The 12,223-nt window shown below is 46.8% G+C and overlaps 1 protein-coding gene across 1 annotated transcript in view; it reads left to right on the forward strand.

The window, feature by feature from the left end:
* The window catches only part of DNAJA3 (DnaJ (Hsp40) homolog, subfamily A, member 3), a 12,557-nt gene extending 1,453 nt beyond the window's left edge, over positions 1-11,104 (forward strand). The window contains exons 2-11 of the mRNA XM_010567040.1: positions 128-264; positions 738-821; positions 1,582-1,788; positions 2,835-2,987; positions 4,027-4,174; positions 5,000-5,064; positions 5,994-6,122; positions 6,576-6,691; positions 7,454-7,551; positions 10,678-11,104. Coding sequence (XP_010565342.1) covers positions 128-264; positions 738-821; positions 1,582-1,788; positions 2,835-2,987; positions 4,027-4,174; positions 5,000-5,064; positions 5,994-6,122; positions 6,576-6,691; positions 7,454-7,551; positions 10,678-10,700 — 1,160 coding nt within the window. The 3' untranslated portion in view covers positions 10,701-11,104. The remainder of the gene's footprint in view (positions 1-127; positions 265-737; positions 822-1,581; positions 1,789-2,834; positions 2,988-4,026; positions 4,175-4,999; positions 5,065-5,993; positions 6,123-6,575; positions 6,692-7,453; positions 7,552-10,677) is intronic.
* Positions 11,105-12,223: the final 1,119 nt, after the last annotated feature.

Here is a 12,223-nt window from a genome sequence, read left to right on the forward strand (position 1 = left end):
GGGGAGGCGGCGAGCCGCGGGCTGTCGCCTCGGGGCCGGGCCCCTTCCCCCGGCCTTGTCCCGTCTGCTGCCCTTCGCGGCGCCGTCCCGGCCCTCACCCCGCGCCCTCTGCCCTCCTCTCCCGCAGGGCCGAAGCGTGCCGCCGCCGCCGTCTCCGCCGCCTTCCACAGCAGCGCCGCGGCCCGCGCCAAGGAGGACTATTACCAGGTGCTGGGGGTGCCCCGTACCGCCACCCAGAAGGAGATCAAGAAGGCCTACTACCAGGCACGTCCGACCGCGGGCCCCGCCGGGGGGGGACGCTGCCGGGACGGGCGGGCGACTGCCGGGCCGCGGCCGAGGGCCCGTAGGCAGATAGAGGAGTCGTAGCTGCCCGCGGCCTCCCTTGTAGGGCAGAGACCAAACCTGCCTTTGGGATAGATCCCTGTGGTCGGACCCGCTGGAGATGAGGGGAGGTCGTGGTGGGAAGGCTCAGCACGTGGGTTTGGGGAGCTGTTCAAAAGCGTGGTCCGCCTGCGCTGGCATCTCGGGTCTGCTTCCGGAAGGTCCTGGGATTGCCGAGAGGTTCGGGAGCAGCTTCTGTAGTTCCTTATGTTGGGAAGATAATGCGAAGTGAAGGCTTTTAGCTCCCTAAAATACAGATAGCAAAGCCAAGCTTTGCCCAGCGTGTTTTTCCTGGCATGTGAGATACGCTAAAGTTACTTCTGTCTGTCTCTAATAGTTTGATTTTTGTTGTTTAGCTGGCAAAGAAATACCACCCTGATACAAATAAGGATGACCCTAAAGCTAAAGAGAAGTTCTCTCAGCTGGCAGAAGCCTATGAGGTAATATGCAGGGTTTTATCGTGATGAAAAGGAGGAAGGATTGGAGGTTAGATGGGGGGCAAACATTTCTTCTGTGCATTTCCCGTAAAACCATGGGTTCTTTTTGATGTCCTGTACTTCAGGCTTGAGTGCATCTGTCCCAGCGGTGTCTCCAGGACATCACTTAGCCCAAGTATCCGATTTAGCTGAGTATGGTTTGGACTCTTTCAGTTTGTGCTCTTTCTTCACAGTGAGTGACTGGCATGGATGCAGCGGTCACTGCCAGGGAATTATTGGTCGGCTTAAATAAACAAACAAGAAAACCTATCAGCAGTTACTAGCTGTTTGAGACAGAGGTACCTTCCACTGTGCTGCATCCCATCCCTGTTTATTCCTGCTCTTCAGCTCATTCAGAAATCTTCCTGTGCTGGTTTTTGCTCTTGTGGGTTTTCAAATTTACCCCAGCACTCTTCTCGCCGGCTTTCACCCGATGTATTAATGATCGACTATATAATGCAAGTTACTCGTGCTTATTATAAGTTAGTAAGATCTTGTCATTTTCCTCATGATGAGCTAAGAGATACCATGGAGGAAGGAGCTTTTCAGTAATTCATATGCTGCTGAGAGCTGGGATAGCCCTCCTGATGGTTTGAGAGTGGGCTTGTGGTGATAATGCCAGTAGCCTTGACTTCTCCTGAGGGACGCCGCTCTGCAGATACCGGCTGTCCAGTTGCTCGGGATCTGTACGGTGTCCTGATGGCATTGTTCTTTTGCCTCAAAGGTATTAAGTGATGAAGTGAAGAGGAAACAATATGATGCGTACGGCACAGCTAGTTTTGATCCTGGCGCAGCAGGTGCCGGCGCTGGGCGGCAGTACTGGAGCAGTGGTCCATCGATTGATCCAGAAGAGCTTTTCAGAAAAATCTTTGGAGAGTTTTCAGGATCCCCTTTTGGCGATTTTCAGAATGTTTTTGACCAGCCACAGGAGGTATGAAGTGCACTTATTTTCTGAGTAATGAAATGAAAATGAGAAGTGAAAAACTCAAAAGGTGGAGAGGGACACCAGTCTGTCACAGATCACTCCGGGAGCGAGCTTAAGCAAAGAATTTGCTTCTGGGAATGTCAGCACGTGAGTGTCCCATTGTATGGGTGGGAGAGTCACATATTGTTGGTAAGCCATGTAGATACATCCTCCACACCTGAATATCTTTTTTGGACTCTAGCTACTTCATCTGGTGTTTACTGACACCAGTTGGTGCTGCCAAACAATTCCATCATTGTAGAGGCATCTTTCCTGCTGTACGTTGATTTACATATGTCTGCTTTGATCTGTAATGCTAAAAACCACAAAATACCTTTTAACTATAAAACAAGCCTTCCAGGATTAGTTTTGACTGCTTAATTGGCTTAATTTTGCAGTGGAGCCCATAGTAAACCAAAACCTATGTCTTGGTCTTTGTACTGCAGCTAAACGCTCTTCTAAGTATTGACAGTGTTTATTCATGTGCTGCCTTCAGAAATGCTTACTATTCAGTACTTCTGGCTTTGCTAAAAATGGCATTTCTATTATGAACAGAATTTCCTATTTTGTGCAGTCATCTTTGCTGAGGTAAAGAGTTTATTGAGGAAGAGCTTGGGATTCAGTGGGATTGAAAGCCTTCTCCTTCACCCATTGCTGCATTCTTCAGAAGCATCAAGAGTTTTCCTGAGGGCAGAAAAATGTTTGACTTTAATTTTTACTTCCTTCTTTTATTTTTTTAAATCTTGTTTCTGCTGCACAACTGCTCATCAGACTGGTGTAATCATTATTCCTGTAATGTTTGCTATCTTTCTGTACCCTTTTTTATTTACATGAGACAGATTATTGCTTCCTCCAGTGAGGCAGAACCCTTCTGAATCTGTTTCTCCCCCACCCCGCCCCCATTACCTGGATGTATTTTAAGCATTGTTTGATATTTGGCCTAAAACAATTTCAGTCTGCTTAAAACCCTGTTGCACATCAGCTGTAGATTGATGTCCATGTTTCCTGTACAGTATATCATGGAACTGACGTTCACCCAAGCTGCAAAAGGTGTTAACAAGGAGATTGTGGTGAACATCAATGACTCCTGTGAGCGATGCGATGGTAAAGGACACGAACCTGGTACCAAAGCACAGCGCTGTCACTACTGCAGTGGCACTGGCATGGTAGGTACTTTTTAAGACACAGGTTCTGCTGTGCTTTTCCTTGTTGAGGCAAGTCAGTCCCTTCCACAGTGAAAAATTCTCACTACAGTCATGAGCTTATCTTGGGTGAAACTGAGTTAATGTGGACTCAGATGTTAATTATGCACTAGGAAGATTTTCTTTGTATTAAAGAAGCACTCTGCCCAGCTAAAAGCACTAGCCTTCAGGGCAAGATCATCTGGTATTGTACATCCAGCAAACCATGTTTATATAATCGAACAGTTCTGAAATTACTTAACCATATTTATATAATGTAACAGTTCTGAAATTACTTGGGTGTTAAATGGGATACACTGAATTGAGGGGTGGAGGGAGGAGGAAGGTGATGATAGCCTAAGGGTAGTCATGAAATAAGAAGATGCACATTACTTACTGTAAGGAATGATCAAGCTTCAGGCTTTCAATTTCCATGCCTCAAAATGGGTACTAGCAATCAGTCTGTGACCAGAATATCTTTCTGTGCAGAACAGGTGTAGGTGGTCAGGGGAGACTGAAAGCTCTTCCCACTGTTTCCTCGTGTGCTTTGATCTGATGGGTGGCTTTCACGTTTCAGCCCATAGCTTAGCCTCCATAATGTTTTCCTGGACACTGGCAATAATTCATGCAAGTGGATTGTCCTCGGATTCCTCAAAATATAGATGTTTGTAGTTCCTTGTGAAATAGCACTGTAAGGAGCTTTGTTCCTGCTTGCGCATTAAAGCCTAGAGATGAAAAGTGCTGTGTTTCCCTTGAACTTGCTCATAGTAGTGAGGGTTTTTGGTTGAAATCAGAATGCGATGGCAATTGAATCTGATCCAGCGTCTCACAAGCAACATCCTCTTTGGATTTCTGAGCCACTTTTCTGCTCCACATCTTGCTAAAGGATATCGCTGTCCTGTCAGGTTGCACGTGCAGTTAGAGGGACTCAAATATGCTGGGCCAGTCACTGGCAGTGTTTTGTGGAAGTGAAAAGTACCATCTGAGTACTAAATATTTGTATGATCTGTGTTTTCTTCACTAGGAGACAATAAATACCGGCCCTTTTGTAATGCGATCTACGTGCCGACGATGCGGCGGTCGTGGTTCCATCATAACAACACCATGCGTAGTATGTCGAGGAACGGGGCAAACCAAACAAAAGAAAACAGTGATGGTTCCTGTGCCAGCTGGTTAGTGTTGTACTTGTGTGCTTCTCTCTGTTAAGTTATAGTTACTTGCTTCCACTTGGCCAACAGCAAGGCACTTGCCTCCAAAGCATGACTGGTCCCTGCCAGCTACGAATGTGAGAGCAACGTAAGAAGTTTTGCTGCAGAGAAGTTATCTTAAGAACAAAGTGGGTTGATAGGTTGGCAATTGAAAGGGCTAGTAAGGAGATGAACTTTCTGGCAATGGATATAAATGTTTGCTTTGCCCTTCCTGAGCTGAGGTTTTGGTTCTTGCATGGATCCATGGTTTTGAAGGCAGGTTTTGAAGAGTGTAACTCAAAAGGTTTTGTTGTCTTGGGTCTTTCATTTGTCCTTGATGAAGCCTGGGGGGAGGGTGGGAATCTTGAAAGCCTTAGCTTGGCTCAGAACAGTGTACTGATGGCCTTCCTCACCAGAGAGGATAAAATGCATGGTGGGGCTGAAGACTGACTTATTTTGAGACTGCCCTGGATGAGCAACCTGTAATTTTCCTGCAGCTTTTGGAGGCTGCCCAGTGTTCCTTAGTGTGATGCATTTCCCAAAAGAATTGAAGTAACAAGCCTGCTTGGGGCATAGTGATCACCTCAGAGGTATAAACGTGTGCTGACACCTCCTCCCTTTGGCCACAGCTCCTGGGCTCCTGTGGAGAGTGTTACTGTGCTGCCCACTGGTAGGTCTTGTGCCTTGCGCTCCTGGATGTGTGGGTGCTGCTGTGGTGGCCGGCTTTTGGGGATGGCAAGAGTTGTAGGTATTCAAGTAACATGTGGATTATAATGCAAGGTAACATTCCCTCTTTTTCTTTGATTGCAGGCGTTGAGGATGGACAGACAGTTCGGATGCCCGTGGGGAAGAAAGAAATTTTCATTACGTTCAGGGTATGTATTGTTATATTGTTGGCTGTTTTCATTATTTAAGTTGGTTGCTTGTTCCCTTTGCAACTGCCTGGGAAGTGACTGACTGAATGGGGGATGGAGGAGGAAGAGCGAGTGATCCTTTGAAACAGCTGAGGTAACATGATCCATATGAACTTTGTGAGATAGCAGAAGATCGGCATTGTAACAATGTTAGGTGTTAGGTTAAGTCTGCTCATTAAGAATTGCGCTGCTTGTTCTGGGATGAGGCCCTTATGGTACTGTGCATCAAAATGCAGAGTAGGTTCTTGATGCCTTGAGTCTTTGACTGTGAGATGTGAAGGAGCTGTCTGCTTGCACGGGTGGGGAGCACTGAAGAGGGTTGTGGGAATGCCCGCGAGAATCTGGCTGGTCAAGTGTCCTTTTGCAAACACAGGTTAAGTAAGTGCTGCTTTGCACGTTTTGTAGCTGGGGTCCTCTTCTCCTCTAGGTATCCTGTCCTGTGCATCTCTGTCAAGGAGAAAATTTTTTTCAGAACCTTTTTTGTGGTGCGGGACGATTTAATTCTCTTCCAGCTTGTGAGGCCATGGCAAAGGTGCTTGCCTCCCTCTTGTGGCTTTCCCCTGTTCAGGGTAGCGGAGAAGGCAGTGTCTTCTCTGTCTCCACAGAATCATATTGACACTGATAAACTAACAACAGGATTAGGGGAGGGAGTTGCTGTGATAACAAGCAGGCATCCTCCTAAGCCTCTGGCTAATTATGGTTATGTGAAGATCTGTGTTTTTCTAAAAGACTGAACATTAACTTACTCTTCTTACCCATGCAGTTTGTGGATGGTAAAGGGTCAGACTACAGCATTGTGATATGTTTTATTCTGAGAACCTTCAAAGCAGGTTACCATGAGAACTTTGTGGTGGTGTGCTCACTTTTCTTTGGAACTGCCTGCCTTTTAGGTTCAAAAAAGTTCTGTGTTTAGAAGAAATGGAGCAGATATCCACTCGGACCTCCTTATTTCAATAGCACAGGCTGTTCTGGGAGGCACAGCGAGATGTCAAGGCTTGTACGAGACAATCAATATCACGGTAAGTACCATTATGGGGAAGAGCTTGGGCATAAATCGATGCGGGACAGCAGAGACTTCTCCTTAGCTCAGAGGTGGTGCAAATCTCCCAAGTCTGCCCGTATTGTGTCTCAGACTTCTTCAGGATTGAGCGTCAGGTAGTTTGTGACCTGCTTGGTCACACGTCCTTTCCTATTGCTGTGTAGGGACACAGAAAGGAAGGGCTGAGTGGATTGCTGGACAAATCCCGTCCAAGGTCTATAGATTGTGCAAGGTTCTTTACTCGTTCCTTCAAAAGCTTTTCTATCATTACTGACTTAGCTTCTGAATGTGTCCAGATGCATGAATGTACCAAATCTCTCCCATCCTACTTTGAAGCTTGCTGGAGAAGTAGTTAATTTTTATAGACATGTAATGCAATTACTATATAAATGGTTAAACTAGGGTAATAAACGTGACACCTCTGTGTTCATAGATACCCCCTGGTATTCAGCCAGACCAGAGAATTCGAATGAGTGGGAAAGGCATTCCCAAGGTTAACAGTTACGGCTATGGAGACCACTACATTCACATAAAGATAAAAGTTCCTCAGTAAGTAGAGCTAATACAAATTTCTGTGAAATCTTGAACTTTTGCAAAAAACATTGCTCAGAAAGATTTTGTGAAAATTCCTTACTGTTTTATCAAGATGATTCATTTCTCACTCTGCTTTTTATTCTAATGCGAGGTGATACACTTTTTTTTTTTTTTTTTTTTAAAATAATACCATTTGGCAACCCAGCTCTAAAAACCCTAAACCCTGGAAATATATAAGTAGTTCTGCACCTGTGTATTTGCCTGGCTATCTGCAATTCTGTCTTGGATCCTGGTTACATAAATTCAGTGTTCTGGCTTATAAGGTGTCTGTGCTCTCACACCTACAGCTCAAAGGAACTGAACTCCTTGGCAGTTGCTTCAGATTGCTTGGCCACCCTTGGCCCCTGTGGTGAAGGAAGCTTTTTAGCTTGTATTGCTGCACCTGGCAAGGGAGTTCATTTCCTGAGGTCTCCCTACCAGATGTGTGTTCTGTTGCAGCTCCACACGCTTCTCCTCAGCATTTAAAAATATTTTGGTTTTTCACTGCAGTTTGGTGAAATGCAGTGGGTCCTATCTCTCCTCTTCCACTGGGGCTTATTCTTTATAGATTGCTCATTTTAAGACCACCATAGGGATTCTCAGTATATGCCAGGTGTGTTTGTCTTGTACTTCCAGTAGCTGCCTCTTGTGTGTGCTGCCGGAGAAGGTTAAGGAGGTCTGTAGATACATCTGTCCCTAAAGAGAGCGGTAACCAACACCTCTTTCTTTGACCTGCAGGAGGCTGACGGATCGCCAGAGAGCCTTAATGATGAGCTACGCTGAGGATGAGGCAGATGTGGACGGCACAGTGAACGGGGTCACAAATACAGCGTCAGGTGAGCAGTGGGAATTGGTGCTCCTTCCTCATGGAGTTGGCATGGGAGTGCAGAGCGCTTCCTGAGGGTTCCTGGGGAGGAAGGTGAGCCAAGGTCACCTTGAGACAGTGTGTCAGCACAACCTGCCAAGCATGTTTTATTGGAAATAGTTTTAGTATGATGTTAATAGGCTGTAGCACAAAGTAAAGAGGTGGCTTCTTCCCAGAAAGCTTTACTCGAATACTTACTGGGCAAATCTGTGCATGAATAGAGAGAGGGTATTGAGGTACTCTGGGGTCCTGACAAGTTGTGCTGAGTCTTGCTGTGGTGATGAATGCCTTCTGCTCCCTGCTTCTGCCCCTGTGCCAGAAGCAACTTGTCTTAGTAGCAGAGGTAGAAAAAGAGAATGTGTTTCAGGCCAGTTTTCTCTGTGAGCTAATCTGTTGTGCTTCTGACTGCAGTGGGGACATTCGTCCTTGAAAGCTGAAGGGCAGTACTGCTGTCAAGGCTGCTCTAAGCCATACTCTGTGCACGTGGGGGAACCTGGGATAGAAATGTTCATTGGTGCTGAGTGTTGGCTCCAGTCAGTAGACAGTGTCCAGTGTGATGGAGGGAGTGAAGTCAGCTGGGAGCTTTGTAAAGCTGCTCTTTCAGCTCCAGATCAAAAATTCTGATTCCGCAGTTATGTGTTTTAAGTTTCAGGGGTGAGGTACCTGGCATCAGTAGCAGCTAAAGGCAAAACATACGGTAAAACAGTAAGGCGAGAGCTTTGTCTTTCACTACTGGAAAACAATTTTTTCTTTGCTCGTATTGGAACAATGAAATTCTGAAAGCTGGTTGGGTTTCCTTTTATGCTTGAAACCAAAAAGGACATTTATGACTGCGTACAGCTAGGCAAAGGTGAGAGTCTTTCAAAGCTGCTAAATGATCCCAGGAACTTGGGTCCTCTCTACTACACATGCCAAAGCCTGAGGAATATAGGGTGAAGTTCAAGATATTGGAAGGCAGGATCTGCCAAATACTCACCAATGTTATGTTTTATAGTGCTTCCGTAACACAGAAGTTACGTCTTTTCTGCTGAGGGCAAGCATTAAAGGTCAGGCTTGGGAGGAAGGGAAGAGATCTCTAAGCACAAAACTTTCATTCCAGCTTTTTAAAGGCATTTATGTGCCAAAGGGAAAAAAATGCTCTCCAAACTTGTTTTTTAAAAAGCAAACCTGCTAGTTTTTACCACAATTAAGCAGCAAGGTAGATTCAAAACAACGCCAGTAGTTTGCAGTACAGAAACAGGCTGTTGCTGAAAGTGTGTCCTTGCTCTGGGAAGCAGAAATGCCCTGAGTGGATGGAGGTGTGTTCTGCCGCAGGCCTCAGTATTTCATACCACTGCATCAGTCTGAGCTCGAGAGTCAGCTGTGGGAGGATGGGGAAGACTGGACTTTGTGTTCTCTGTGCGCAAAGAAAGCTTGAGGAGGATTTGGGGGTCCTGTTATTGCCGTTTTTACTGTAGAAAAAAGCAGATTAGCAAAGAATTCTCCTTTGTTCTTGCTGTAGCCACTTCTGGAGGGACAAACAACTTCTCAGGACCTGTTCATACATGAAAATTATGCTCATTGTTGCCAGTAAGATTCCTTAGCAAGGCACTTGTTCTGAAATACTTGTAGCCTTTTTCATTCTAGCCTGAGTTCTTTTTCTCCCTGATACTGTTTGTCTGAGCATTGCTTGTAATTATACAAAGCAGGCTCCCGGTATGGTTTTGCACTGCTTTGCTCTAAAGGGTCATGACACAACCATGAAACAGGAACAGAGTTTGTTCCAGGGACCACCAATACAGGTTTTTTTTTCCCTGTAAAGTCATGGCTGGCTGTGGTCAAGTTGACAACTTGTTTTTAGTTGGCAGACTCAATTCCAGGTGCTTGTTTCCAAAGCCTGTGGGGTCCTTGACTTGATTGTGCAGCATGAGAATTCCCTCACCAGTTGGAGGGCTGGGGAGAGGGGAAGGGAATGGTGTTACCTGGGCTCACGGTCATCTTTTCCACTTCTGGGGTCTGGGCTTTCCAGTGCTTTCACTGCAGGTGGTCCAGTAGTGTGGCTCACTGCCAGGTGCAGCCCAGTATGTGAGGATGCAGGCAAAACCAGCTGCCTTGACTTGACCATTCCCCATCTAAAATAACCCTCTCACTTCATCAGGGTTGCTGGCTACTGGTGGGAGATGTATCTGACCGCAGGCCTTTGCTGTTTGTGTCCAGGTGGCAGGGCCAAGGCTAGCGCTGACGCAGGCGGGGATAGGCCTGAGGCTGAGGAGAACAAGGAGGGATTCCTTTCCAAACTTAAGAAAATGTTTAGCTCCTGACACCCCATCTGAGGTAGGAGGCCTCTTGTGTTTTATTGTTGTCTTTCCCCCAGAGCACTAAGCAGAATTTGCACTTCTTGGGAGGTAGAAGCAGCAAAAGCACAGCATTGCTTCTCACTTAGCCTCAGGCCTTCCAGCCACTGGTGTGAAAAGCCCTAGCTGTCCCCTGTGACCTGGAGCAAAAAGCCAGGGACTAAATTGCATTGTTGCTGCAGCAAAAATGCTGGGTACATCTTCAGGAAGGTTGCTAGCCTCCCCTGCAGCTCTGCTTCCTTGTCCATTCAGTGACTGTACCCAATTCAAAGCACTGAGGGTGTTCCCGTTAGCTGGTAAAGCTGGGACCAGGCAGTTCTGCTGCCACCGCAAAGCGTGGGCTTGCCGGGAAGCACATGTGGGGCTGCAGAGCCTCTGGTGCTGGTACGCTCAGGTTGGACTGGCTCTTACCACAGGCTTACAGCTCCAGGAAGGGATCAGTCTTTGTCATAAAGTGCAGCAAAGTCCATGTCACGCAAATGAGCGCAGTGTTGTAACTCAGGGTGCTATTTAGTTGGTGTTGGCCTGCTGTGAGGGAGCGCTGCAGACTTGAAATCATCTACAGCAGACACTGGTGTCTTGGATTCCAGGGGCTCAGCGTCTTGTCACTGCAGGCTTCAAACTTGTCTGTTCTGCATGGCTGACAAAGCATGACGGCAGGTCAGATGGGGAGGTGCCCTTGCAAAGCAGGCTGCAAGGGCTGCTGCGTGCCTTGGGTGGATTTGGTCAGGAGATGTTAAACTTCTCTCTTGCTTTGATTGCAGGGAAGCGTTCTACTGGAAGCTAAGAGCCAGTGGCAGATTTTCTTTGCAGTCGGGAATGAATCTTTCTGGCAGCGGGCTCCGGAGAGCGAAGGATGTCAGTCAGCAGCATGGTGAGAATCCCAGCTGGAGAGGCTACAAACCACTGAGGCACCAACAATCACGATACAAACCCCACCCACTGTCCTAGGAAATGGTAATGAAGGAAAATGCCAGCTTTGCAGAAATGCGGCTCGCTCTCAAGGTTGCTCCACAGTCCCTACTGCTGCTGGAAGCTTATTTGGGAAAAATTAAAGTTGAAATATTATTTAGAATCTGCAGCAGTGGAAATGTGAAATAAAAATTGTCCTTCCAGCGCAGAGTGGAGCAGTTTGCTGTATGGAGTCCAAGATGGCTGCTGCTCACTCAGGTGCCCTTCTGTATGCTAGATGTGCTTTCTCCCAGGAGACTTGGTGGGTCAGTGAGTTTTAACCCTGTCTTCATGACAGCCCTCCTAGCTGTCCTGCACATCTCTCAGAGTGGGAAGTCTCCCTGTGGCTGGGACTCGTCAGAGCCCAGCTGCTCTGGCTCCCTCAGCAGCTGTGGGGTTTCTTAGTCCTGCTGATTTCCTGCACAAAGAGCAGTGATGGAATCTGCACTTTGCCTCAGGTTTCCCTTCCCCCCCAAATTAACTGAAGTTAGAACACAAATGCTGTTGCTTCTGAATGGGTACAAGTCTATCACCAAGCTCTTTGCCAGTTTGGGACAAAAAATCTTTTATTACATTAGCACAACACCCATAGCATAAATGATTGGTCATAGAGTCATTGTTCCTACATGTGTGAGAATACAAGTAAAGTGGATCACTCCTTCCAGGTGGAGTTGAGCTCTTGCTGTGAGTATTTTCATGGTTACTGCAGCCTGCTGTTGTTAGTTAAACTGTGCAGGTACCATTAGGCCACATACTAATCGATCTGTTAAACAAGGACATGTCGTAGTCTTGCCCTTCTTAATTTGCTGAATTAAAGCACGTGTTGCCTCCTGATTAAACTGCCTGTAAAGTGATTCTGTATCCATGTAAATAAGATTGACCTCATAAAGATATTTAACACGTGCTGTGCCTTGCTGCCTTGTCTACTCTTCCAGTGTTGTCTATCACCCCCTTTCCCTCCCCCAGGAACAGGAACAAAGGTCTTCTCTCAGACAAGGAGAGGATAGGGCTGGATGTCTTGAGCGTCTCTCTGGTGGCTGTGACTGACTTTAAGCACAGGCAAAGCTTGCCAAATCCAGAGCTCTTATCTGAGCAGTACCTTAAGCATATGGTAGTGTGGGGGGAGGAGCTTTATGAGTCTTAAATCCCAAGGTTGGACAGTCTTGCAAAGGTTTTATTCAACTCATGGGGGCAGCGATTGAAGTTACCTCTAGGAGCCCAAAGGCTAGGCCACAGCTGAGAGCTGTCTGACTTGAGGAGTTAGGCTCAGCTTTCATGTTACACAGCGCAGGAAGTCACTGCACAGTCCCCTTTTGGCAGGGTGGTGCCAACACAAGCACTCTGTCTCTCCAGGCATGC

Source organism: Haliaeetus leucocephalus, unplaced genomic scaffold, assembly GCF_000737465.1.
Source record: "Haliaeetus leucocephalus isolate CR32 unplaced genomic scaffold, Haliaeetus_leucocephalus-4.0 Scaffold224, whole genome shotgun sequence".
NCBI lineage: Eukaryota > Metazoa > Chordata > Aves > Accipitriformes > Accipitridae > Haliaeetus > Haliaeetus leucocephalus.